Genomic DNA, 24,577 nt, shown 5'->3' on the forward strand with positions numbered 1-24,577 from the left:
ACTATTTGGATTCTCCCCCCCCTCCCTCCCTCCCGAGGTGGAACGCAGCCTCTGTTTCGCTCGTTGGTTTCTCCCCCGTGGGGCCGTACACATCCTTAACTTCCGATCGGTAACGAGTGAGTGTCAGGGTGGAGAGAGGAGGGGGGAGGGGGCGGGGGGCCGGGGGGAGGGAGGGGCGGGCGGGCCGGGGAGGGGCGGGGGGCGGACCCCAGGCTGTCCCGGTCACTCCTTCACCGCCACGCTTTGCTCGGCGCTGGCGGCGGGCGCGTCGGCGGCCTTGGGCTCCTCGGGCGCGGGGGGCGCGGGCGCCGGCGCCTTGGCTGTGGAACTGGGCGCTTCGGTGGCTGCGGGGGGCTCCTTGGGGGCGGGGGCGGCGTCGGCGCCGCTGGGTTTAGAGTCTGACGCGGGGGCCCCGTCGCTTTTCGTTTCCTGGGCTGCCGGCGCGGCCGCCGGAGCCTCAGTCTTTTTGGGTTCCCCTTCCTCCTTGGCGGCGCCCTCCCCGGGCGCGGGCGCCGGGCTCTCCGCGCCCGCCTCGCCGCCGCCGCCGCCGCCGCCGGCCTTGGGGGCCTCGCCGCCCGCAGCGGGACCGGGAGCGGCCCCGGGAGCGGAGCCGGAGCCCGCCGCCTCCGGCTCGGGCGCCGCGGCCGGCTCGGGCGGCGCCTCCGCCGCGCCCTCCGTCTTCTCGGGCTCCGCCTTGGGCGCCTCCTCCTGGGCCTTGGCCGCCGCGTCGCCCTCGGGCTCGGGCGCCTTGGCCTCGGCGTCCGCCGCGCCCTGGGCCGCCTTCTCCTCGGCCGCCGGCTCCTTGGCCTCCGCGGGTTCGGAGGCCGCCTGGGGCTCGCTCTCCTTCGGGGTCCCCTCCTCCTCGGTGCCCGCGCCCTCAGCCTTCTTGTCCTTGTCCTTGGCTTTCTCGTCGTTCACATTGTAGCCCTTCTTCTTCTTGCTCAGCTTGCCTCCCATCTTGGAGTTCTGTAACCAAACACAAGCCCGACAGGGCGAGGGTTAGGCGGGTGCGGGCGGGCGCGGGGCGCGCAGGTCGGGGCCCGGGAGCCCCGAGAGATGCACCCCCCCATCCCCAGGAAGTGGGCCCCCGGCCCCCCGCCACCCCCCCCCCCGGCCCTCGGGCCTGGTGTGTGCTGTGCACTGCAATGGAAATCGCATTTCGCCATTGTCAGGAAATTGGGGTGGTCGGGGAAGGGGGAGGAGGGAGGAGGGGCTGATGGGGGGGGGGCAGGGCTGAGGCAGAGGTGGACCGGTTAAAACGAACCCCCTCCCCCCCCACGTACGACCAAGATGCTCATCAAAAGGTGCAAATCTAATCAGAGGAAGGGCAGCCGCGCGCCGGCGGCTCCTGTTTGCTCAGGAGGCTGAGATCTGAAGATGGAGGCCGACAGCACCAGCCTGGGCCAACAAATCGGATCTCCCATGAGCCAGCAAAAAAAAAGCGGTGTCTGGCTCAAGTGGTAGAGAGCCAGCCGTGAGAAAAAAGCTCAGAGAGACACAGAGCGCGCGAGAGCGGGGAAGCCCGGAAAGGATGCTTGCCACGGAGCAGCCGGCCGGCCATATTTGTTTCCTATCTGCCTCCTCTCTCAGGTCTGACTCCCCGGAGAAGGATGGAATGGTGGAAATGGCACGGGCAATGATCTAGGTCTTTCGCTGAGCTAGATTAAAACTTTGGTCATTCACAGGCACTTCCACGAGACACTGATTAGCCCAAATCGTGCATTTCTAGAACATGATCTCAAGTGGTCAAGTTCATCTATATGAAGAGTCTTCAAAGACTTGCCTTGTACTTACACAGAACCACCTGTGGAAATTCTGCTTTCTCATCTGCATTGACTTGCCTACTGTGTGACCTGCATTCGTTGCTTTTCAGAGTATATTTGGCTTAAAAACATCATTGTGTAATAATCTGACACTGTGGTTGGAGTGGAATTACAATACTCTATGTAGGCTCAATGGTCATTAACAGGTTTTCGTTTGTTTTGTTTATCCACTCCAAATATAGGCCTCAAACTGTCTTGGGGCTATGACTTTCATTCTGGCAGAAATAAAGCTACTGATTGTATTTGAATCCTGATTTGTTTTTCCTCCCTTGATATGGAAGTGTTAAATCAGACAAGTTTATAAATAAATTTGATCCAGAACAATTGCTAACTGTATGCAGATTCATTTTAAGTGACTCTTAATGGTATAGTGCATCAGCGCGAACCCACTGAGACACTGTCCATTTGAAAATAGAAAAAAAAAATACTTCCATTACTCTAGCTTGATGAATCCACAAAGATGGCACTCCACTGTCTCTACTCCTCAAGCAAGAGCAGCCTCAAAGGCAGAGTCTCCATGAAGGCTCTAAAGTCCATGAGACCACCTAGATCTGGTCCAGGTACACCAACTCCACAAAACTCTAAATCTCTCAACAAGGGGTGGCACTGGTCAAGATTCATTGTACACACACACTGCAACCCCAGTGTGTAACTATTTGCAGATGATTTTGTAAAGCCATTCATTCAGAACAAGAACGTGCTGTTTATTCCTTACACACCATGGGGTATGATTCCATGTGGCGAAATAGCTCTTGCTTATCTAAATTTAAAAGCTAGGTGTCAGGAGGGCAGTTGATTTGCCCCTCCACTTTACCCAATCTCCTCTCTGGACAGACTTTAATAATTGGGGAAGGAGGAAAAGCAAACTGAAAGATCACTAAGACACTGTCCCCAGTTCCTTATTGTGTTATCCAAGGGAGAGTGTCTCTTACGTCTTTCATTGGAGAGAGGGAAGAATGGGGGCAAAAGAGTGTGATATATGGTCAATATCTACTTTAGACAATGGGTTCTAATTAAATTTTTGTAGGACCAAAAATAAATGGCAAAACGCCATTAAATACACTTTCATCATGTAGCAATAAGCTCAAATATAAAGAAAAATAAACTCGGATACTCTGCCATCCTAGCTACTTGGATCTTGGTTGGAGTACAGCCCAAGCAAACATCAAGACCCTAGTTCACCCAGTAAAATGCTGGGCATGGTAGTTTGTGCCTGTTATACCAGCTAAGCAGTAAGTATAAATAGGAAGACTCAGTGATGGCCAGCAGGATATACATGCAAGACCTGATGTGAAACAGAACTGAAATAAAAAGGCTTCAGTGGGCTCAAGTGGTAGAGCACCAGCTTAGAAAGCTCAAGGATCTGAGCTCAACCCAAGTGCAAGGAAGGAAGGGAGGGAGGGATGGGAAAAAGAAAAGGAAGAGATACAAAGAAAAGAAAAGAAACTTGACCAGTATTTTAACTGTGCAGTACTTTTGTTGAACTCCTAATTAAATGGTATGCATGTGTAGTTTGTATCAAATATAGTTTTTCAGCTCTGCTATTTCATGATACATTTTAGTATGTTAGATAGAATTAAGAAATAAGAAACGTGATAGATCTGCCTTTAAAATCTTCCAATTCTATAAAAGAAACCCATATGCCAATCTAGAAATTTCAGGCTGCACAGCAAAGTGTAGTGTGTGCTGTGTTCTGACACCACAGCATGGAATTCTATACAGCAATCCCCCGAAGTTCAAAGTCCTGTTGGTTTACAAACCTAAAAATTTAGGTTACTAAAATTGGTTTTCTGAAACCCAGTTAAGGCCACATTTGAGTCTTTGTTTAAGCTCAGCAATGATTCTTTTCTGGATAGGAAGTCGCCTACATAATCAAATTGTAAGTTTAAAAAAAAAAGTGTCATCATCCTGTTTGTTTTTCTAAGTAAGCACCTCCTGTGTTTAGCTAATTTACCCGTGTAAACTACTGTGAAAGTACCAGGGAAAGACTTACAGAATACTCTAGAACCCTGGCAGGCAGAGGTGTCCCGATTAGTTACCAAGATGCAGAGTGAAGACCTGCCCTACTCCCAAGGGCAAATTAAAATTACAAATTGAAGCCTAATGTTTGCTAGGTGCCAGGTCCAATCCCGATCCTAAAAATATTACAAAAATTATTTCATCTTCTCAACAGCACCTTGTCAGGATATAGCACTAACATCGCCTCTTAGCCGTGATGAAATGCTGACTGACAGAGCTCATGCACTGTAAAATAAGCAAAAGAATCAAGTCCAACAAATATGTTAGGGCCTAACAACACCATCTAGGAGGTCAAAGGGGACCCCACTAAGAAGCTGTCAATCGGGCAGAGCTCTCAGTCCAGAATGTGACCTCAGAACTCAAGATATCCAGAAGACACGGGAGGAATTTGGTGCTTCAAGCTCTCTCGCTCCTCTCCACCCCCCACCATGTGCCTCTCAACTTTTCATGTTCTCATTTACCAAAAGAGCTTTCGATGCAACCCTTCAGAAGTAAGAGTGAAAAGGAGATACAGAGTTTAACAGTTTTCTCTCCTTTCTATTGCTTCTATTTAAAACAAATCATTTGCTGTAGAACATTTGAGTTTTTAAGGTTCCATGGGCAAGTGAACAAGTAGTCCATCCTAGATGTCGCTTAAACCAAGACCAAAGTGACACAGAAGGGCTGGGCATTTGATGGCGTTTAAGATGGCCACTAGCGGGAATGTACATGGTCAGACACGCCCAATGCACTGTCTCAGGGCTGTGTTCCCATGAGAACACACAATGCAGTCGCTCTTACTTGTGACATTTCAAAGGAAAGCGAATGCAAAAGTTGTCTTTGAAAGGTACAAGGAAATTCTTCATCCCAAGAGCCACAGCTATTGGAACTCACAGGTTGGAACTCACATAGAAAATAACTAACGAAGACCAGCAGAGAAAGGAATGTCAGTAAGGATGGACAGTAATTATTTCAAGGAGACTTCTGACCTGTGGTCATGGTTGACTCAAAAGATATGATCATGAAGCCAGGAGCCAGTGGCTCATACCTGTAATCCTAGCTGCTTAGGAGGCGGAGATCTGAGGATCCCAGCTCAAAACCTGGCAGGAAAGACTCTTATCTTCAATAAACCACCAGAAAACCAGAAGTGGTGCTATGACTCAAAGTGGTAGAGTGCTAGCGTTGAGTGCAAAAGCTCAGGGACAGAACCCAGGGGCCCTGAGAAAGCCCATGACTAACAATAACAACAACAACAGCAACAACGAAATGTACTCATGAATGACCCCTTCCTGAGCATACCAACTGTTTGACTCCTTAAGCAAGTTATTTAGCCATTTTTGCTGCCTATTTTCTATGAAAGAACAAAGATTGATTTCACAGTTATTTCATGTGAGGCAACAGTACGTTTGGCATTTCACAGACCTGCAGTGAGTGCTAGTCCCTTCTGCCAACATTGCCTGTGACCATTCCCAGACAGCCCCACGCTTCCCACTCACAGGCCATCAGAACACGCATTCAAGAGCCAGCCATCAGAAGCACTGTAGCCAAGAGTGTTGTTCTTTTAAAGAAACACCTTAAAATATTGTCAAAAAGCTGTTTGGTATGTGTGTCCCAAGCAAATTACTGCTGTCTCAGAGCATGTGTCAAGGAAATTTCTAGATTATTTGCTGTCACCCTACTGCTAGTATTAATGTCAGTCATCTGAATAAGTTAGGCACGTGAGATTTTCATGAGATAATTAGTCTTTTTAAACATACAAGCAGCCTGTTAGACTAAGAATCCCGTTTCTAGACAGAGGCAAACTCCAGGTAAGTCCTCAAACCCATTCCTGCCCTTCGGCTCTGACCTTGGTGAGACCATCGGGAGCCTCCTTTTCCTCTACTGTATTCTCAACATGTCTTCATCCTTCGGTTCCAGGGAAAGAGAAAGCCTACTTTAGCTACCAGGATGGAAAAACATGCTAAAACTCATTAACTGCTTCCAATTTTCCCTATGGAAAGCTAAACAATTTCATCTGTACCTTATCTCAGCTAATGTAAGATGGTGATATGGTCCCATGCCTTTTTTTTCTCTACAAAATTATTATTCATTTTGAAAATATCAAACACTTTAATATTTGATGTGTGTGTTTTTCTTTTTCTTTTTGGCCAGCGGTGGGGCCTGAACTCTGGGCCTGGTCGCTGTCCCTCAGCTCTTCAGCTCAAGGCTAGCGCTCTACCACTTGAGCCACAGCACCACTTCTGGCTTTTTCTGCTTATGTGGTGCTGAGGAATCGAACCCAGGGACTCATGCATGCAAGGCAAGCACACTACCGCTGGGCCACCTTCCCAGTCCCAAACACTTTAATATTTGAAAGTACATGTTTATAGTCTAATTCTAATCATTCTCTTTATAAAACTCAGCCTCTTATCTATTTAATTAATCCCACTTGGTTATAAACCATGTTCCAGAAGAAATGTATGGAAGTTCTGCATTTTGGTGAATGCAGGAAAGGGTGTGGAAACAAGAGGGAGGCTTGGAGGCCTGGAAGGGGTCAGTGGCTGATACTGACCACCCCAGCCCAGGTCTTGTTGCTTGTAGCAGGCGGGAGGTTCAGCACCATTTAATACCCCACCCCCACTCTATGTTCCCCTCCCCGAGACCAGCTTCATAGGAGAGCCAGCTGCATGGACAGTACCCTCAGTGCTGGCAGACTCTCCCTTACACACCTTCCTTGTCCTAAGAAACAAGTGGGAATTGAGGAACTTTTGTAGAACTTCTAAAAGCACATTTCCTTAACTGCTTCATGCCCAGGGTGGTACATAAAATGGGCAACAGCATAGTTAGGTAGACCAGAAAAACGTCTTTTTCATCCTCCAAAACACCATAAAGCAGTAAATGCCAAAAGATTAAGTTTAAATTGATTTCCTCCCAAACACGTCTTAGAAAATTCTGTTAAATCTAGGAACTGACAGGTACATTTTTCATATTAAAAAAAAAACAAAACTTCTTTATAACCTGATGTTCAACTTCATAAAGGGAAAATGTGATCTTATAAATGGCCACTCTGGGGGGCTGGGAAGGTGGCTCAGTGGTAGAGCGCTTGCCTTGCATGCCTAAGGCCCTGGGTTCAATTCCTCAGCACCACATAAGCAAAAAAGAAAAAAGCCAGAAGTGGTGCAGTGGCTCAAGTGGTAGAGTACTAGCCTTGAGCTGAAGAGCTGAGGGACAGTGCCCAGGCCCAGAGTGCAGGCCCCATGACTGGACCAAAAAAAAAAAAATGGCCACTCAGGCAAATGTAAAATAATAAAATAAGATTGGTTCTTGCTAGGGAGAGCTTGAATATGGAATTTTTGTTAAACATTACATTTCTGTTATGTTAAATGTAAAGATTTATATTTGTATGGGTATTTATATATTGTTATCAATTTTATATTGCTGTGACACTCTGGGAGATTAAAGACAAGAAGTACTTTGAAATGTTATTTATCATCAAGACACTCTTGCCTTGCAACAGTCTATGTCTCAGTGATGGGCTAATTATTTGTTCCTTTTACTCCAGGAAGCTGGTGAGGGAACACGGAAGGTATTCTCAGCAAGTCAAATCATCTGAGTTGTGTTTATCTTGTTCACCCAACCCTCAGCACACACTAGGCCCCAATCACCTCTTTACAAGCTCAACTATCACAGAACTTCATAAAACAACTATAATTACCACAAACTACAGCATGATTTGCCTGCTGACACAAATCAACTCATCCAGAGTATTCCTGATACACACAAGATGTTTTTCTTGCGTTAAAGTAATCCATCTTATCAGTACAGCTAACTGAATTAAATTTTAGTCTTTCTGTTTGGGGAGGAAGAGCCAATAACAAAATGGTATTTGGAAAAAATAAAATATTTTAAGATGGATAAATTACAAGTGTGGAACTCAGTGTAAGTTCTGCTGAAAGTGGTAGCCAGACTCCACTGCCAGAGATCTGCTATGAATGTGAGCAAATAATTGTTGTTGTGGGTCTCGAATTTCCCTATCAAATAACATGGAAATCTTTAAAGTTCATTCTCTTTCTGGGAAAATAAAAAGATAATATGAATACTTAAGTTGAATGCTAAACAAGTAATGTGGTCTCAATATCTGCTAATTATTATTACAAAAAGTTAGACCATCTTAAACCCTGAAGATTTAATTGACAACTATGTCACTTATTACCATGATTGAATTTCTCTGTACAAGACTTCAATAGATGAGAAACCTGTTAAGAAACAGAAACAAAATACTAATCTAAAAGATTTAAAAATTAGTAATAGAAAATTAGTAACTGATTTTTTTTAATGCTTGTGATTGCATTTAGGAAATGGTTTTGAGAATCATGTGTCAGATTAAAACTAATGAGTCAAGAGATCCCTGCATACTGAATACATCCCCAATGAAGTCATAACTGTCAGAGAAACAAGATGTCATTAGCTTCCCTGGTGCAGACCTATTTGTCAGTGCTGTGGTTATTTATAAGGCACCATTATTTCCCCTTTCACACTCCTGGTGTGTCATCTAACAACTACCCATAGTCCTGCCTGGAATGACCTCAGCACTTCCTAAAACAATCATCATTCCCTTTTATCCCATCCGGGTTACGAGCCTGTAGATATTTTTAAATTACTATTTCATATACAGTTAAGTCAGTAAAAGGCTAATCATATTTCTTGCAAATTAACCTGACTTTCAGTTTTATGTTGTGTACAAATACTGAGAAAAAGTAGGTAAATAAGAATTCTTAGGGGCTGGGAAGGTGGCTCGGTGGTAGAATGCTTGCCTTGCATGCACAAGGCCCTGGGTTTGATTCCACATAGGCAGAAAAAGCCGGAAGTGGTGCCGTGGCTCAAGTGGTAGAACACTAGCCTTAAACTGAAGAGCTCAGAGACACAGCCCAGGCCCAGAGTTCAGGCCCCACAATGGACAGAAAAAAAAAAAAAAAAAAAAGAATTCTTAGACCCATAATTCTAAAAAAAAAATAGACCAACACTCTTTTTAAAACGTAATGATGGTATCTTAAAATAGAAACAACATAAAACAATTACCAAACTAAGGAAGCTCCATTAAAACATTTTTCTCATTCTGTGTCTTATAGGAACCAGTTAAACCTTTTTTTAAAAAAATTCAGTTTTCAATAATCTAGGATGAACTAAGGAATCTGTTTCTTGTATATAAAATCCCTAATAAAAATAAAGAAAGGGGCTGAGGGTATGGCTCAATGGTAGAGTGTCTGCCTAGCAAGCACAAGACCCTGAGTTTAAACCCCAGTACTGTAAATTAACTAATTAATGAGTGATAAATAAACTCATTACAAATGTAGGAAATATTTTCCTACTATTGCTGTCTCTAGAGCCTCTTCCAGAATTATTGATACTGCACACAGTGTTTGTAAATCTCTCAGGAACACAAAGTAAAGGCAAGTGAAGGCCTTCTCTGTTTTCTAAGGCAAGGTTGCACTGTGTCTTAGGACATGAATTCTGAGAGCTTTCCATGTGTGGACACATTGTGTCTGCCACCAACCTGTGCTTGCCAACTTGCTGGAGGTAAGTAACTTCCTCTCTGTGATTAGAAGGCTAGATGCACTTCTTCCTCCATACATGCTCAAGTTCTCAGGTTTCTTCCCATAGACTCCTTTGTCTCCACCAACTTACCTTTGGGGGCAACTTAACTTTGCCCCTTGATTTGTCTTCGAAAATAAGTATCTTGAATTTTGTATCATGGATTAAGAAAATAATGTTGAGAGAGTACAAGTCCCCAAAAGTGGCCAGATTTTGCTACAATTGTAGGTGCTTGGCTCTTGACTCCTTCCCTTTTTCTTCCCTCCACAGGTCTTTTGTTAAGCCAGGTTTAACACACCAACATTGAATTCAACAGTTCAACACAAACTTTGGAAAGAACCATGTCCTTCCTTTGGTTTGACTGAACCCATAAAGCTGGGAGTTTTACATTTGTTCATCCCTGCCCACACCTTCTCATGGCTTCTCTCATAAGCTCAGGGCCTGAGGAGGTAGTTTCACCTAAAACATTCTTACAAACTGCTTTTTCTTCAAATAAAGGATAACTCATTTCTATATTCACTGCAATGGAAAACCTACATCAAACAAAACGAGGACACATCATTATTTCTGCAGGGCTTGCAGAAAGGCAGACTTTATATGATTTTTTGTTTGGAATTTATAAGCGGGAGCGTTCTGGCCAGTTATACCTTGTAATGCCAACTGCCTTGCTGTGTGAATATGCAGGTGACTTTAGGAACAGTATGCCACAGGCTCATGATCCCACACTGCGAGGACATCAGTGGGGAGATGAAGAGTGGGAAGGGAGGGTCTCTCACTCTGAATACTCTCTCCACTCTCCTTATATCAATTGGATCTTCTCTGCCCCACCTCAGTCTTCTGTGTGGAAACTGAAGTCTAACACTTACCTCCCCCTCCCCCTCCCACCCTGCGGGCCACCTCAGAGGGGCATAGAGTGAAAGTGGCCATCAATAAAGACCCGAATCTTGGCTCCATTTGGAGGCAACGCTAAAGCAATGTGTTATGTGTCAGGAAGTCCGTTAGGATGATCTCTTGCTTTCTCCAACTCCACTCCAGTAGCCAAATTTGGCCAATCTCCATAGTACCCAGAACCACTCATGTGACCGGGTCCTCAGGAGATCAGGAACCAGCCACAAGCAAGGGAAGGAGTGGGAGGGTGGGTGAGAATGTTGAAATGGATGACATTGATCAAAATGCAGTTTTGTTTTAGATGAATAGCTAGAATGTATTTTAAATTTTATTTGTATAAACAATAAAATTTGTATAAATAAGAAAATACAAATTAAAATTCAAATAAAACAAATCATACAACTCAGTAACAAAAAATTCTGATTTTAAAAATGGACAAAAGATTGGGCTAGGCTGGGAATGTGGCTCAGTGGTAGAGCACTTGCCTTGCATGCTCGAGGCCCTGGGTTCGATTCCTCAGCACCACACAAGAAAAAAGCCGGAAGTGGCGCTGTGGCTCAAGTGGTAGAGTGCTAGCCTTGGGCTGAAGAGCTGAGGGACAGCGCCCAGGCCCAGAGTTTAGGCCCCATGACCAGACCCCCAAAAAAAAAAAAGATTGGGCTAGGAATGTGGCTTAGTGATAAGAGTACTTGCCTAGCATGCATGAAGCCCTGAGTTCAATTCCTTAGTAGTACAAAACAAACAATAACAAAAAAAAGCCAGAAGTGGCACTGTGGGGCAAGTGGTAGACTGCGAACCTTGAGCAAAAGAAGCTCAGGGACAGCACCCAGGTCCTGAGTTCAAGCCCCAGGACTGGTTTAAAAAAATGGACAAAAGATTAAGGATACTTTTCTGCAAAAATATAGACAAATATTTGAGTAACATATGAAAAAATGCTTAATATCAGAAGACATGAGAAAATGTCAAACCAAAACCACAGGGAAATGTCTACATTGTGTACATTCATATGGGCATATTTTTTAAAGACTCTCCCCCAAATGACAAGGGTTAGAAGGATGTGTAAAAATACAAACCTTTGTGAATTTCTGACAGGAATGTAAAATGGTCAAAAAATAGCTCGGAGCCAGGCCTGAGAGGTGGGGAGGGGAAAAAGGAGGGGTGCATATGACTTTAACCCTAACTACTCAGGAGACTGAGATATGAGGGTTACAGTTTGAAGCCAAGCAAGTCAGCCTTGGAAACTGCTCAAGATGTATTGCATTCATAGATTGTTTTGTTGATTGGCAACGCCTTTGTACAACTACTTGATTATAAAAATATTTTTTTTTGAAGATTCACAGTCCCTGTGTCCTTTCCAGACATTGCCAGCCCTGGCAGTGTGTGCACAAGCCTTTGGTTTAGGTTAAGAGGACTGCAGTGTTTTAAGAATAAGAAGGCATAGCCCTATATACAAACATAGTTTCTAACCAACGTTTGGGCCATCATGGAAGTTGTTCTGATAGTAATTTCTGTGCTGTTTCCCTTAAATAAAACCACTAAACAGCTGCTTAGGATACCGGAGAGGGAGACAAAGAATAATATTTGATGGAAAGGGGTAGTGAGTAGGAGAAACAAGAGTACCATCACCACCACCTTTAGGATTTCAGTCCTCTAGGGCAGGTCTCATAGCAATGTGCCAGCAGACTTCCTGGACAAGAAGTAGATCACCAAAATGGCTTAGGAGCCTTTGCGTGTGTTGGTGGTAAGCGACTAACTTAAATGACAGTGTTTCCGGCCATCCTCGTGCCCAAGTTGAGATGCCTGGAATGCACCATTTGTGCTTGTTGAACTTTCATATCAGTAGGGTACTTGGTTGATTCTATTACTTACTTTGTGCTGCTCAAGTCTTTGGAGGCAGAATAGAAGCTCTGGTCTGAGCTCTTCAGAAAATGGACCCTTGCTTCATGACTTGGTTTCAGGCCACTAACTATCCCCATAACATGGTGGGAGTCACACACCTTATGGAGAATTCTGGAGACACACAATCATACATTCTCTATGATACTTCAAATTCCACTTCTTCTTGGAATATTGTACATCAATATTACTGCATCATCAAGCAACACAATTCTAGAACTGAATGAAAATCACTGGCATACATTGATTGGTATATAAAACAAGAAAATGAGATCCTATTTCTCCATAAGCTAGTGTATTCACTACTCCACAGGTTGTTACTACTATATTTATATCTTCTTATTCTGCACTAACAAAATCTAGACACTTCTAATACAAAAAGTTCCCACCTACTGCAAAGTTCTTATTTGGAAAATGAACATCTGAATTAACACTTCATCTAGAGTTGGCGAGTGAAATTGTTCTGCCTGGTCACAGATTCAGTGAAGCCTTGATTTCTGGTCGATAGCATGACCCAAACTGAATATACGGCAAGCAGCATGGCAGAGACTGGAATATAATTTGTATTTTGACTGCAAGTGAATCAGGTGATCAACACAAATAATACTCTATTAGGTCTGTTTCTGTTTTATAATTGAGAGAAAATATATTTGCCATCTAAAGAAACAAGCAATCTTTCTTCATACAGCTCAGTATGTGACTACAGCATATTAGCATATCGAACAAGCAATTGTTACTTTATTACGCAAAGGCTGTGAAAGTTAAACAGACTTATATAGTAAACAGCAATCCACTGTTGACATTTATTTATTTATTTTAGCCAGTCTTGTGACTTAAACCCTGGGCCTTGGTGCTGTCTCAGCTCCTTCTGCTCAAGGCTAACGCTGTACCGCTAGAGCCACAGTGCTACTTCTAGCCTTTTCTGTGATTAATTGGAGATAAGAGTCTCACAGACTTTCCTGCCTGGGCTGACTTCAAACTTCAAATCCTTAGGTCTCAACCTCCCAAGTAGCAAGGCTTACAGGTGGGAGCCAGCAGTACCCGGCCACTGCTGACTTTTTAAGTAGTATAAAGTTCCAGCTGACCAGTGAGTGGCACCAGCAGACAAGCTCATCACCAGACAAGGTGGCTTCATAATTTCGCAGACTGAAAGAATCCAAGTTCTTTGTCAAATTTAGCCGAAGCTGAGGATGATGGCATATGCTTGCAATATCATAATTCAGAGGTTCAATAAGATTAAGGCCTACTTGGCCTACTTATCTCAAGAGCCAGTCTCAAAAAAAAATCCTACAGCAATAATAGTATTTTTAAAAAATAAGAAACTGAGCTCCTTGTTGGGATAAGTGCCAAAAAAATATATTTCTCTTAATTTAAGGAGAGCATTAATAAACATCACATCACACAGTTAAAAAGTGTTCTTCATAAGGAGAAAGAGAGGAAAGGAACACAACATATTTGGTCAGTCCTGACAATTTCGGCTTTGAGCAAATGATTGGCTTCTGTTCTGTAAACAGCCGCAGCATTTATTTTAAAGGGAAGTGACGTGGAGAGGCCCGGCCTGCCTATGTTTTGGGTCCTCCTGCTCTTGCACACTTTGACACCGTGGCTGTCTTCTGTCTGGATTCTTAATGCTTGGTGATCATTTCTATGGTTAGCCTGACTGTTGACTGGGTCTGGTTCCATTCAGTCATTCTAACATCAGCAACATGTCGGGGTAAGGAATAAGAGAACCATAGGGACTGTCAACCAGTGTCTAAATTTCTAAGGCAAACCTTGTAAATTTCAAGAATAGAAATGTGGAGACGTTTTCAAGACAATTTAGTCCTTTGTCGCAACAAAAACGTTCAGTATTGTACAAACATTCTGCAGACATTTTTATTTAAAAGTATAAAAGGAGGAAAGGTATATATGCAGTTTTATCAGGCTTGGAGTGGTAGTACACACCTGTAATTCCAGCACTCAGGAGGCACAGGTAGGAGGATCACAAGTTTGAAGCCAGCCTAAGCTCCATAGTGACTTCAATGCCATCCTGAACTACATAGTAAGACTTTGTCTCAAAGAAAAAAAAATGATTCTTTCTGATGGATGCATATAATTCCATTGTGTATATATACCACAATTTCTCACCCCATTCATCCACTGAGCGGCATTTGGGTTGACTCCCTATCTTGACTATGTAAATAATGCTGCAGTGAACATCGTTGAGCCGCACCATTCATAAGGAAATGGAAAGACTTGGAAAAAAATTATATTAAGCAAGTAAGCCAGACCAAAGAAACACAGATTTCATGGTTTCCCTCATTTGTGGTAACTACACATAACTATGAATCAACAAGTAAACACGCCGGATGGTAAAAGAAAAAAAATACACTGGGACATGATAAATTATGGAGGACTAGAGACATTCACAAGTAGACAAGTTCAAGTGACTATCTCCAATTAACCAGCAGAAAGCCAAAGTAGGTGTGGCTACATTGGTAGAGCAGCAGTCTTGAGTGAAGAGCAAGAGCTTGAGGCCCTGAGTTCCAGCCTCAACACATGCGAACACACACACACACACACACACACACACAGAGCACCAGCAGCAGCTTTGGGGAAGTCATGTGCTACTATAGAAAGTTTAAGAAAGAAATTGTGCAATCTGACTTGGTCACATGGTATCAGCTACTGTGCCTGGAGTGACTTAACCACAGTGTGAAGAAACCTGGCCTTGGGGAAGGACCGGAAGAGTACCATGGGCAGCACCTCGGGCCTCCCCACAACACTAGGAAACAGTGTTGGTAAAACAGGTAGAAACCCATCACATTGGCAGTATTGAATTTTACTTGTTCCTAAGGACTGTAAGTAGAGATAAGATGGCCAATAAAAAGCAACACTAAGCCAGTCACTTGTAATCCTAGCTACTCAGGAGGCTGAAATCTGAGGGTCAGGGTTCAAAGCCAGCTGGGTCAGGAAACTCGATGAGACTCTTATCTTCAATAAACCATTAGAAAACCAGAAGTGGCGCTCTGGCTCAAGCGGTAGAGTGCTCGCCTTGAGCTGAAGAGCTGAGAGATAGCGCCCAGGCCCAGAGTTCAAGTCCCCACAACCAACCAAAAAAAAAATGCAACGCTATCACGGAAAGATTGAGACCTAAATCTATAGGGCAAGTTTCTAAAAGGCTCTGAGAAGTAAAAGTTGGATCTTAAGTCTTTGAAATAGATATCTAGCATTCAGCTGTTTACGTCTTTGTCTACTCATTTTGATAAATGTTCATTCATATTTCAACACTCAGAATTCCTTAATTCTGGGAGCAAGAAGGCAGACATATTACAAACTACATTTTATGAACTCAATGCTACAGAAATGACTTAGCAGCCAATAAACCTGGAGAGATCCCATTGTAATTCCATGTACAGAATAAAACAGACTTACTACATTACAATGGTATAATGAACTTCTTAAAGACTGTCCCTTGAGCATCAAGACACATATTTTAAACATATACAGAGATAAGGACCTTAATTTTTAAGAACTTCTTATTCTTTTTTACCATGCATTCTCATCTTCGTCTTTAGATAAAATATCGAACTTTCCTCATTTATTTGGATTTTATCATTTAATCCTTTTATATATTGTTGCATCGTTAATAGTAGAATAGCCCTAATGTCACCTGAATATTGACTTAAAGCTTTTCTTCAGTATTTATTTAAAATATATCTGATGGCTCCAGAGCAAAGACTTTGTTCTATGTACAATGGGGCCTCAAAAAACATTATAAACTCACTGCAGCATGGGAGTCATAAACGTGTAAGATGGAAGAACCAATGGAACTATGACTATATAAATCAAGTGATGTAAATTCAGCTCACTTACTGGTAGGGAAAAAAATGAAGGCACTAAACTGTCATTGGAATTTCCATTCCACTCAGTGGGACCCCACTAAGTTCCTGGCGGCCTCGCTGGCAGCCTACTCCATTACATGTTCCTATAAAACGAGGAGACACAGACACCATGCAACCATACAGTGAAGATGTTTTTCTATGAAGTGACTATGCACTTATTGGAGAGACCAAATTTTCACACTGTGTGTCCTAATTGATTCCACACATGTTAACCATAAAGTCCTGAATTGCTATTGATGGTGATGCTGCTAGAAACGTCGCAGGTGATGGGCAAAGGTTGACTGAATGCAGACATTACACAGAGCCACCCCCCCCTTAATATATCCTGCCACATGCAACAAAACTCTCCAAAGTCATGTATTATTCATTCCATCAATAGTCTAATATGCTTTTAGAGGCCACTGTGCATCTGCATCATTTATTTGCACTTAACTGGTAGTTCCTTCAAAAGCCTATAGCATCCTAACACAGGACTTCATATGAAGCACTTGCTCTTTTAGTCAATAAATAAGCGAACCAGAACCAGCTCAGGAAATGCAAGCTGATGAAATCATTTTTGGACCATGTTTTTCTCTTCCAAAGACCCAGGAAACAAATATGTCTGAGCATTAGCAATTACGTAGGACTCTCAGAACAGAACCTGAAAACAAGTACAATAAATACTAACAGTAGCTATTTTTGCATTTTATTAATGGACCAGAAAGAACATGATGAACTCTGAAGCCATGACAGACTTGCTCCAGGCTGAAGGCTAAGGGAAGAGGAGGGACCCACCTGCAACAGGAACAGCTGCACTTACCTACTCGCTTCTTTATTTTAGTTTTTTGGGATACAGTCTCCCTATGTAGTCCAGGATCACCTTGAGTTCATGAATTCCTCACCAGCAGGAATGATGAGATTATAGGTGTATGCTACCATGCCCAGCTAATAACTATAACTTATTTTTAACAATGTCTACCTCCAAACTTAAAGGACCAGTCTGTATTTTTTATGATCACCTAAAATGACCATTTACTGATTTTAAAAGAAAACTGCAGTGTTAGAGATTCAGCCCAAGGCACTGTACATGGTAGGTAAGTAAGTGCTCGGCCACTGGGCTACCCCACAGCTTCACACTGATGTTTTAATGTATCTTCTTTTCTGGCATCTAGAGCAAATACTGTATTTCCAGTCTTAAAATTACTCCCGACTTTAATCATTCTTGATGAAAAAATATTCTATGATTATTTCATTCATATTCTAAATTTATTAAGCAAAAACCAATCTGCCTTTTTTTTAGTGTTTTGCTTAACAAGATAGAGGTTCAAGAGAATGTTTACTGAATTAACAAAAGAATGCATTAATCCAAAGGCAAATTTTTGCGGTATGCCTGTCTTTGGAACCCTACTGCAAAGCTGAGTTCCAAGAACGCAGTGTAACATCATGGCACAGGTCATCTGACTCCTGACAATTCAAATTCCTTGCCCACAGTCCTCAATCAAAGCTCCACCTCACGACGAGTCTCATTCTCTGTCTCTGTCTCTGTCTCTGTGTGTCTCTGTCTCTGTCTCTGTCTCTCTCTCTTGTCGGTCGTGGGGCCTGAACTCTGGGCCTGGGCACTGTCCCTCAGCTCTTCAGCTCAAGGCTAGCGCTCTACCACTTGAGCCACAGCACCACTTCCGGCTTTTTTTGCTTATGTGGTGCTGAGGAATCAAACCTAGGGCCTCAGGCATGCAAGGCAAATGCACTGAGCTACCTTCCCAGCCCCACTTGTCTCCTTCTGTTCCACACTTTTGCCTTCTTCCAATCTGAGCCTCTAATCTACCTAATGGACAATGTGCAATGGAGAAATATTCCAGATTTGAGTCCCAGAGTGTGACTGTGAGAGTTAAAACCAGAAAGGAGGATATTCCTTTCTGCTTATGAATATTCTTCTGAGGATTCTGTCTTTCATTCTCAAGCATGTCTCGCAGTAAGAATTCAATAAATGCTTATTAATAAATGAACAAGAATAATGAGACTTAGCATGTTAATGAGCCCAGAATGGGTGAATCATGCCCACTTTGAGGCCAGTCTAGGAAGGAAAGTTCACAAGAGCCCTGTCTCTTGGTCACAGCTGGGTGTGGTGGCACACCTAACAGCCCAAACTACACGGGAGGCTGAGATTGGGAGCACTGAGGTTCCAGGCCAGCCTACATAAAAAATTTTCATAAGACTGTCTCCTCAGATGAAAGCTGCTAGGAGCCCTTTCAGTAATGGCAGAAAATCCAAAGTAGGTATGTCACAGCTCAAGCACAAGCCCAGGCACAAAGTGAGACTCTATCTCAAAAAAAAAAAAAAAATCCTCAAGAAACATGGCTGGAGGAATGGCTCAGCAGTATTACATCCGTCGAGTAAGAAAGAGACCCAGAACTCATACCCTAGTGCTGCCCCCAAAACAGTACAGTGGGCAGGCAGGTCATTTTCCAGATATTAATTGGAGGCCCTGGACCAGGAATCTTTTCTTTTCTTTAAACCAAGTTTAATAGGTAAAATCCTAATAAAGTTCCGTGTCGAGAAAAACAGACAAATGTAGTTTGTAGTGACTGAATCAGCTGCTGCTTCTGTGCCATGTCAAATTGGACACACTGATGCATGAAAATCCCAAAGATTAGCATGACCCCTATAGCATAAAAGGCAAAGCAAGGTCAAGGAAAGGGAGACAGATGTGTGGAGAGAGGAAGGGTGGGCAAAGGCGGCCATCACAGTCCATATGCACATGTGAAAATGGAGCCAGGTAACCTAAGGAAGTAAACAGGGTTGGGAGAGACGGGGGAGAACGACGTGTATCATACTCACAAACTGACACGTTGAGCTAAGTCCCTTTGTACAACTAATTAATTTTTTTAAATGAAATGCCAGGAAACCTAGCCAGTCTAACCTAGATGTCGAGTGGATGAATAGGAAGAACATGGTGGTGCTGGCTCCAGGAAATGCCCATCTGCTATTGGGATATCTTGGCTACTAGAGGCACAAAGAAATTTGAATTACAGCCTATTCTCCCTACCAGGAATTCTCCAGCAGCTTATTCTCTACCTCTCCCCAAACTCTTCCCTGCTGCTCCCTTGCCAACGCTTCTAGTCAGTATCAGATTCAGCCATGGAGGGGACACAACAGAGCAGCCAGTGTGGAAGAGCAAAAGTGCGGCTCCTCACCTACACCAGCTCCAGCAGAGCACCCTCTGCCCACACAGGGGCTCCCATCACCCAGCAACTTAGGTCCCTGCAGAGAGAGACTGACACTGTCTGGCTCTTTCAGCTCCCTGCTTATATAACATGAGGTTTCGATCATTGTTCAAAGTTTACTGCCTGGGTTATGAGACAACACTTTTCAGAAGCAGTCATTTTATATAATTAGGGTTCACATTTCAGAAAACAGGTTTTTCTCTTTCAGTTCCGGTGGAACTTTGATGGCTTGCCAGGAAGTTTGGAGCCATGACCTAATACACTCTTTGCAAGAAAATATATGGGGTATGGGGTCAGCAGACACACATTCAGCTATGTGGCCTGAGAAGGGAAGTCAGCTACGCAAAACCAACCTCACCTGTACAGCAAAATGAAAATGGAGGGGAGAGGGTTGCAAAAGTAGGTTATTACCTGAATTCACTGAAATATTTGTAGCAAAGGACCTATAGGTCAGCTCACAACATACCAGTAGGGCTTCAGTGGATCTTTATTTATGCTCCTGGATCTAAAAACCACAACCAGACTCTATTCACATGTAATAGAATGTAAACCTAAATTTTAAGTAAACTTGAAACTCAAAACCAAAATATTCACATAAAATACTGGGGGGTGGAGTTGATTCAATTATAATTACAATAATCGCTTTCTTTACCATTAAAATCCTGGGTTAGGCTTTGCTATATCCATGATCTAAGAGCAACTACATGTTAACAAACCCTTCAAGGAGAACAGATGGCTCCTGTTGGTAAGGCATGATCACAGATGGAATACCAAATGACTGAGTCCAGCAGATAAAGAAGCACTGAACTAGCCTGTTTAATCACTCTGGAAAGCTGTATGGAGGTTCCTCAAAGAACTGAACCTAGAACTACCTTGACCCAGCCATTCCACCCCTGGGCATTTATCCTAAAGGGCACAAAAAAAGCCCATAAAGCCATCAGCACAACTATGCTCACTGCAGTACTATTCACCATTGCCAAGATATGGAATCAGCCCAGACGCCCCTCAATGGACAAGGGATCAAGAAAATGTAGTACACATATACAATGGAATTTTACTCCATCTATTAGAAAGAATGACATTGTACTATTTGTCAGGAAATGGAAAGACTTGGCAAAAATTACATAAGCCAGACTCAAAGAAACAAAGGTTTCTACCACTTGTGGTAGCTAGAATGTGCCTATAAATATACAAGTAAACACACTGGGTGGTATGCAAGTGGTTGCAAATGAATTAACTGAAGTATAATAGACTCTATGGAGAGCTCAAATAGTATAATCTTGTTAAAAGATACAACAAAATCAACACCAGGAAATGGGTACATCCAAAGAGGGGGAAGCAAAGGGAGAGAAAGAGGAGGAGGAGGAAGAGGAGAGGAGGAGGAGGAGGAGGAGGAGGAGGAGGAGGAAGGGAAAATGCAGTCAAGAATTTCTTGTATATACCACAAAGCTAAGAAAAGTAAGGGAAGGGACAAGTCAAAGGAGGGGTGAAAATGTTCACGAGGTGACACTGAGTAAGAGGCATCATATTGGAAGTGGTGCTGTGGCTCAAGTGGTAGAGCGCTAGCCTTGAACTGAAAAGCTGAGGGACAGCGCCCAAGCCCAGAGTTCAAGCCCCACGACAGACCAAAAAAAAAAAAAAAGAGGCATCATGCTCATATGGCACCTCCTTTGTCAAACTATTTAAAGGTAATTTGCAAAATAAATAATTTTAAAAGATGCATTATACTCAAATTGCTATGTCAAATTGAAACCCCTTTATGCAACTACTTAAAGATGAAAAAATAAATAAATATAAAATAAACAAATATATACTTTAAAATGTCTTACAATCCAAGAACAATTTCATTTAATCTACCTTCAGGAGACAGAGTGTTCTTCAAACTGTATTTCCTATGACTTCCTTGATGTTAGATTTAAAGGTAGTGGCGAAGGTATCATATTATCTTTTTTCCAGCTCATCATCTATTTGAGTTTGGTAATAATTATTTTGAACTGAACTATCTTTTCTACAGGAATATTTTCTTTTCTATCCACAGTTATAAAATCAATGTGTATACACAAAGTAAAGAATTACATTTCCTCACTGACTGGCCATCCAAAGTGGGGCAGGAAATTTCAAACCACACAGAAGCCTGAGACTGGCCCAGGCACCATACCCTCCACACGACTGTTGGATGTTCAAGAGAATCTCATATACAAGCTTGGAAGTAATGGTAAGCCATGACTCATGTCTGTCTTGGGAAAATCCTAGTGAACTTATTATAGTATTAAGTGGGTAGATTAGTTTACTGTATCATTACCATGAGACAAGAGGACCTAAAATGAACCAAACTGAACCAAAATGACTAAACTGAACCAAAGGGAGGAAGAATCTGCTAGAATGAGTTCTCTGTCTCTCCTGACCCTGCACCTGTCCCTCGGCTTTCTACTCCCAATAAAATAAAGGCATTGAGCTCCTTCCTCTTCATCACCTATCAAAATTCCATGTACCATTTAACAAATACCAATAGAGAAAATTCTTCAAGTCCCAAACAGTTTGCATTCTGGGGATACAATGGGCTCAAAACATAAATTAAATACTGCCAATTAGAATGAACTGCCACATGAAAAAGAAATCGAAGGTCTACCTTCAGTTCCACAGAAAGACAACATAGGAAGAGTCAGGATATAGTGAAGATATCTAAGACGACCTATAAAGTAGGGAACATCTACAAAAAGAAAGATAAATGTCAGAACATTGTTATTTCCTTTTGTGCCAACAGAAATCATCTGCCCTGCACGAGAGCTACTGAAATAAAGACAGAGAGTGCAGGCGGCGCCTTAAGGTTTACTCTGGCCATTTTTACATGGGGCCTCTTTTCTTTTTCATCGAAACTTAAAATATCTTAGGAACAAGATCAAGCATTGTGTATACTAAAAATTCCATATTCTAGATCACGTGACTCACACTTGATGATGATTCAAATCAAAATCTGAGAAATAGATGGCAATTATTTAAAATTTCAGCTGATTAGTTTATTACCTACTGATGACCCACTTCACAATGAAAATGTTTAGCAACTTACCACACTTTACACTTTATTCACAGATTAGTTTGGAGGGTGGTAGTACTTTCTTGTTAGTAATTCGTTTTGTTTTGAAACATTGCTAGAAATAACAAAAATACACTTCTAAAAAATCATCTTCTTGGACAAAACTTTCTCCTTTTACTTGGCATGTCATGGTTCATTTATAACCGAGTCTTGTCAGCTTGCCAATCACTTAAGACAATCCAGAGATATTTTGTACCACAAGAAACATTTTATTCTCTGTATTCATGAAGAAGTCAGTGATCAAACAGATAAATTGGGCTCAACAGTCATTATTTACCATAGCTAAGATATGGAACCAACCCAGATGTCCCTCAGTAAATGAATGGATCAAGAAAATGTGGTATATATACATGATGGAATTCTATGCCTCCATCAGAAAGAATAACATTGCCCCATTTGTTAGGAAATGGAAAGACTTGGAAAAAATTATATTAAGTGAAGTAAGCCAGGCCCAAAGAAACATTGGTCCCATGGTTTCCCTTATTTCAATAACTAGTATATGACTGAGTCAAGCAGAAAAGTTCAGATAAAGTGATGTTAGGGGAATGAACCCCAAGATAAGTATTCAAATGTTTTTTATTTCTTTCATGCAATTGTTTCTAACGTATTTATAAGATGATTTCTATGTTGCTTTGTATGTCCCTCCCCCACAGTATAACCCCTGCTTTCATTGTATTTGATGTTGGTATAATTTGTGGAGGGGAAGGGCAAAAACAAATCGTTTAACTAGGGATACAGGTAGACTCATTGCAACAATGAGATGTACAAGTCGTTATGTCGAAAAACGAACTTTGCTACTTTGGTGGTGGGGGGAGGACTGGGTGGGGGAGAGGAGGGAGGAGTATGAGAAAGGATGGGAAGGGGAAACAAAGGAGGAGGCAACAATGCTTGATAAGAAACGTACTCGTTATCTTGTCCATGCAATTGTAACCCCTCTGTATGGTATTTTCACAATAAAAAAGAAAAAATTGGGCTCAACAGTACACAGGGACATATTTGCTAGATGCCCCCATTCCTGCCTTTTAGCTGAGAAGGAATAAACCTAAAGGATCCATTGCAGTTTTCTTCTCCAATTACAAATAAATGTGAAGTGCTGCTTTAAACGGGAATAAAGAACCTGCTTTTAATTCTTTAAAAATTTAATTAGAATCATTATAATCAGTACTCATATGCAGACAAAATGTTAAAAATTGACCTAGTTTGTTCTCTTTCATAAGAAAAATGAATTTCCACAAAGATCCAGGTTAGACTTTTAAAAAATAATTCTCAAGTAAGAAACTTCTAAAGATTTATAATTAGAATACATTCTTTAACTATCAAAATACAAGTTTTTTTATAATGCTTTTCTGAAATGTCTATAACACATCTTATCCATAATACAAAAACATCAGATGTAGTGATTAATGTGAAGGGTCAGGAAGCCACCTGAATATATGAAATGGTCTTCTTACTACAAATAGAGAAAATGCATGTAGATCTGCAGATAACCTGACTATCCAGACTGATCTTTCACCACAGTCCAGCCTGGACCCACACAGGTGTCAGGGACATAGAGACTACAATCAAAGCAACCTGAAATTCTCAGTTTGGCAATAAAGAAACTCAGTAACTTACTGAGTAGTGTTGAATAATTTAGACTGTTTTGAGAGATTGGAAAATCCAAATTACTCAGAATTTTCAGGCGAAAATGAAACGGGGGAGAAAATACAGACTCTAATTTCATACTTTCTATTATAGATTCTTCTGGGGTCATTACATTAATAAAAGCTCACTGAAAGGAGAAGTCCCTTTTTCTCTAACTGAGCCAGATGCCAAGGGCTCATGCCTATAATCCTAGCTACTCAGCAGACTGAGATTTGAGAATCACAGTTCAAAGCCAGCCCAGACAAGAAAGTCCATGAAACTCTTATCTAATTAACAACCAGAAAACCAAAAGTGGCGCTGTGGCTTACAGTGTAGAGCGCTAGCCTTGACAGAAAAGCTCAAGGACAGCTTTCAGGCCCTGAGTTCAAATCCCACAACCTACCTACAAGAAAAAAAAAAAAAAAAGACAGCACATTGAGGCAAATTCTAGTGCAAAGAATCATCCCTACCATCTTTAATATGGGCACATGATGCCTGTTCTAGATCACGGTGCCCTACCATGATCTGGAGGTCATTCAGGTTCTACAGATGGACAGCCTGGCCCCGCCCTTCTAAGTTTTGAAAGGAACTGTGGTG

General features: G+C 42.3%; 1 protein-coding gene across 1 annotated transcript in view; it reads right to left on the reverse strand.

The window, feature by feature from the left end:
* Positions 1-200: 200 nt before the first annotated feature.
* The window catches only part of Basp1 (brain abundant membrane attached signal protein 1), a 49,985-nt gene continuing 25,608 nt past the window's right edge, over positions 201-24,577 (reverse strand). The window contains exon 2 of the mRNA XM_042695191.1: positions 201-966. Within this exon, the coding sequence (XP_042551125.1) occupies positions 223-957 (735 nt within the window). The 5' untranslated portion in view covers positions 958-966 and the 3' untranslated portion in view covers positions 201-222. The remainder of the gene's footprint in view (positions 967-24,577) is intronic.

Source organism: Dipodomys spectabilis, unplaced genomic scaffold (genome assembly GCF_019054845.1).
Source record: "Dipodomys spectabilis isolate Male_0828 unplaced genomic scaffold, ASM1905484v1 ptg000179l, whole genome shotgun sequence".
NCBI lineage: Eukaryota > Metazoa > Chordata > Mammalia > Rodentia > Heteromyidae > Dipodomys > Dipodomys spectabilis.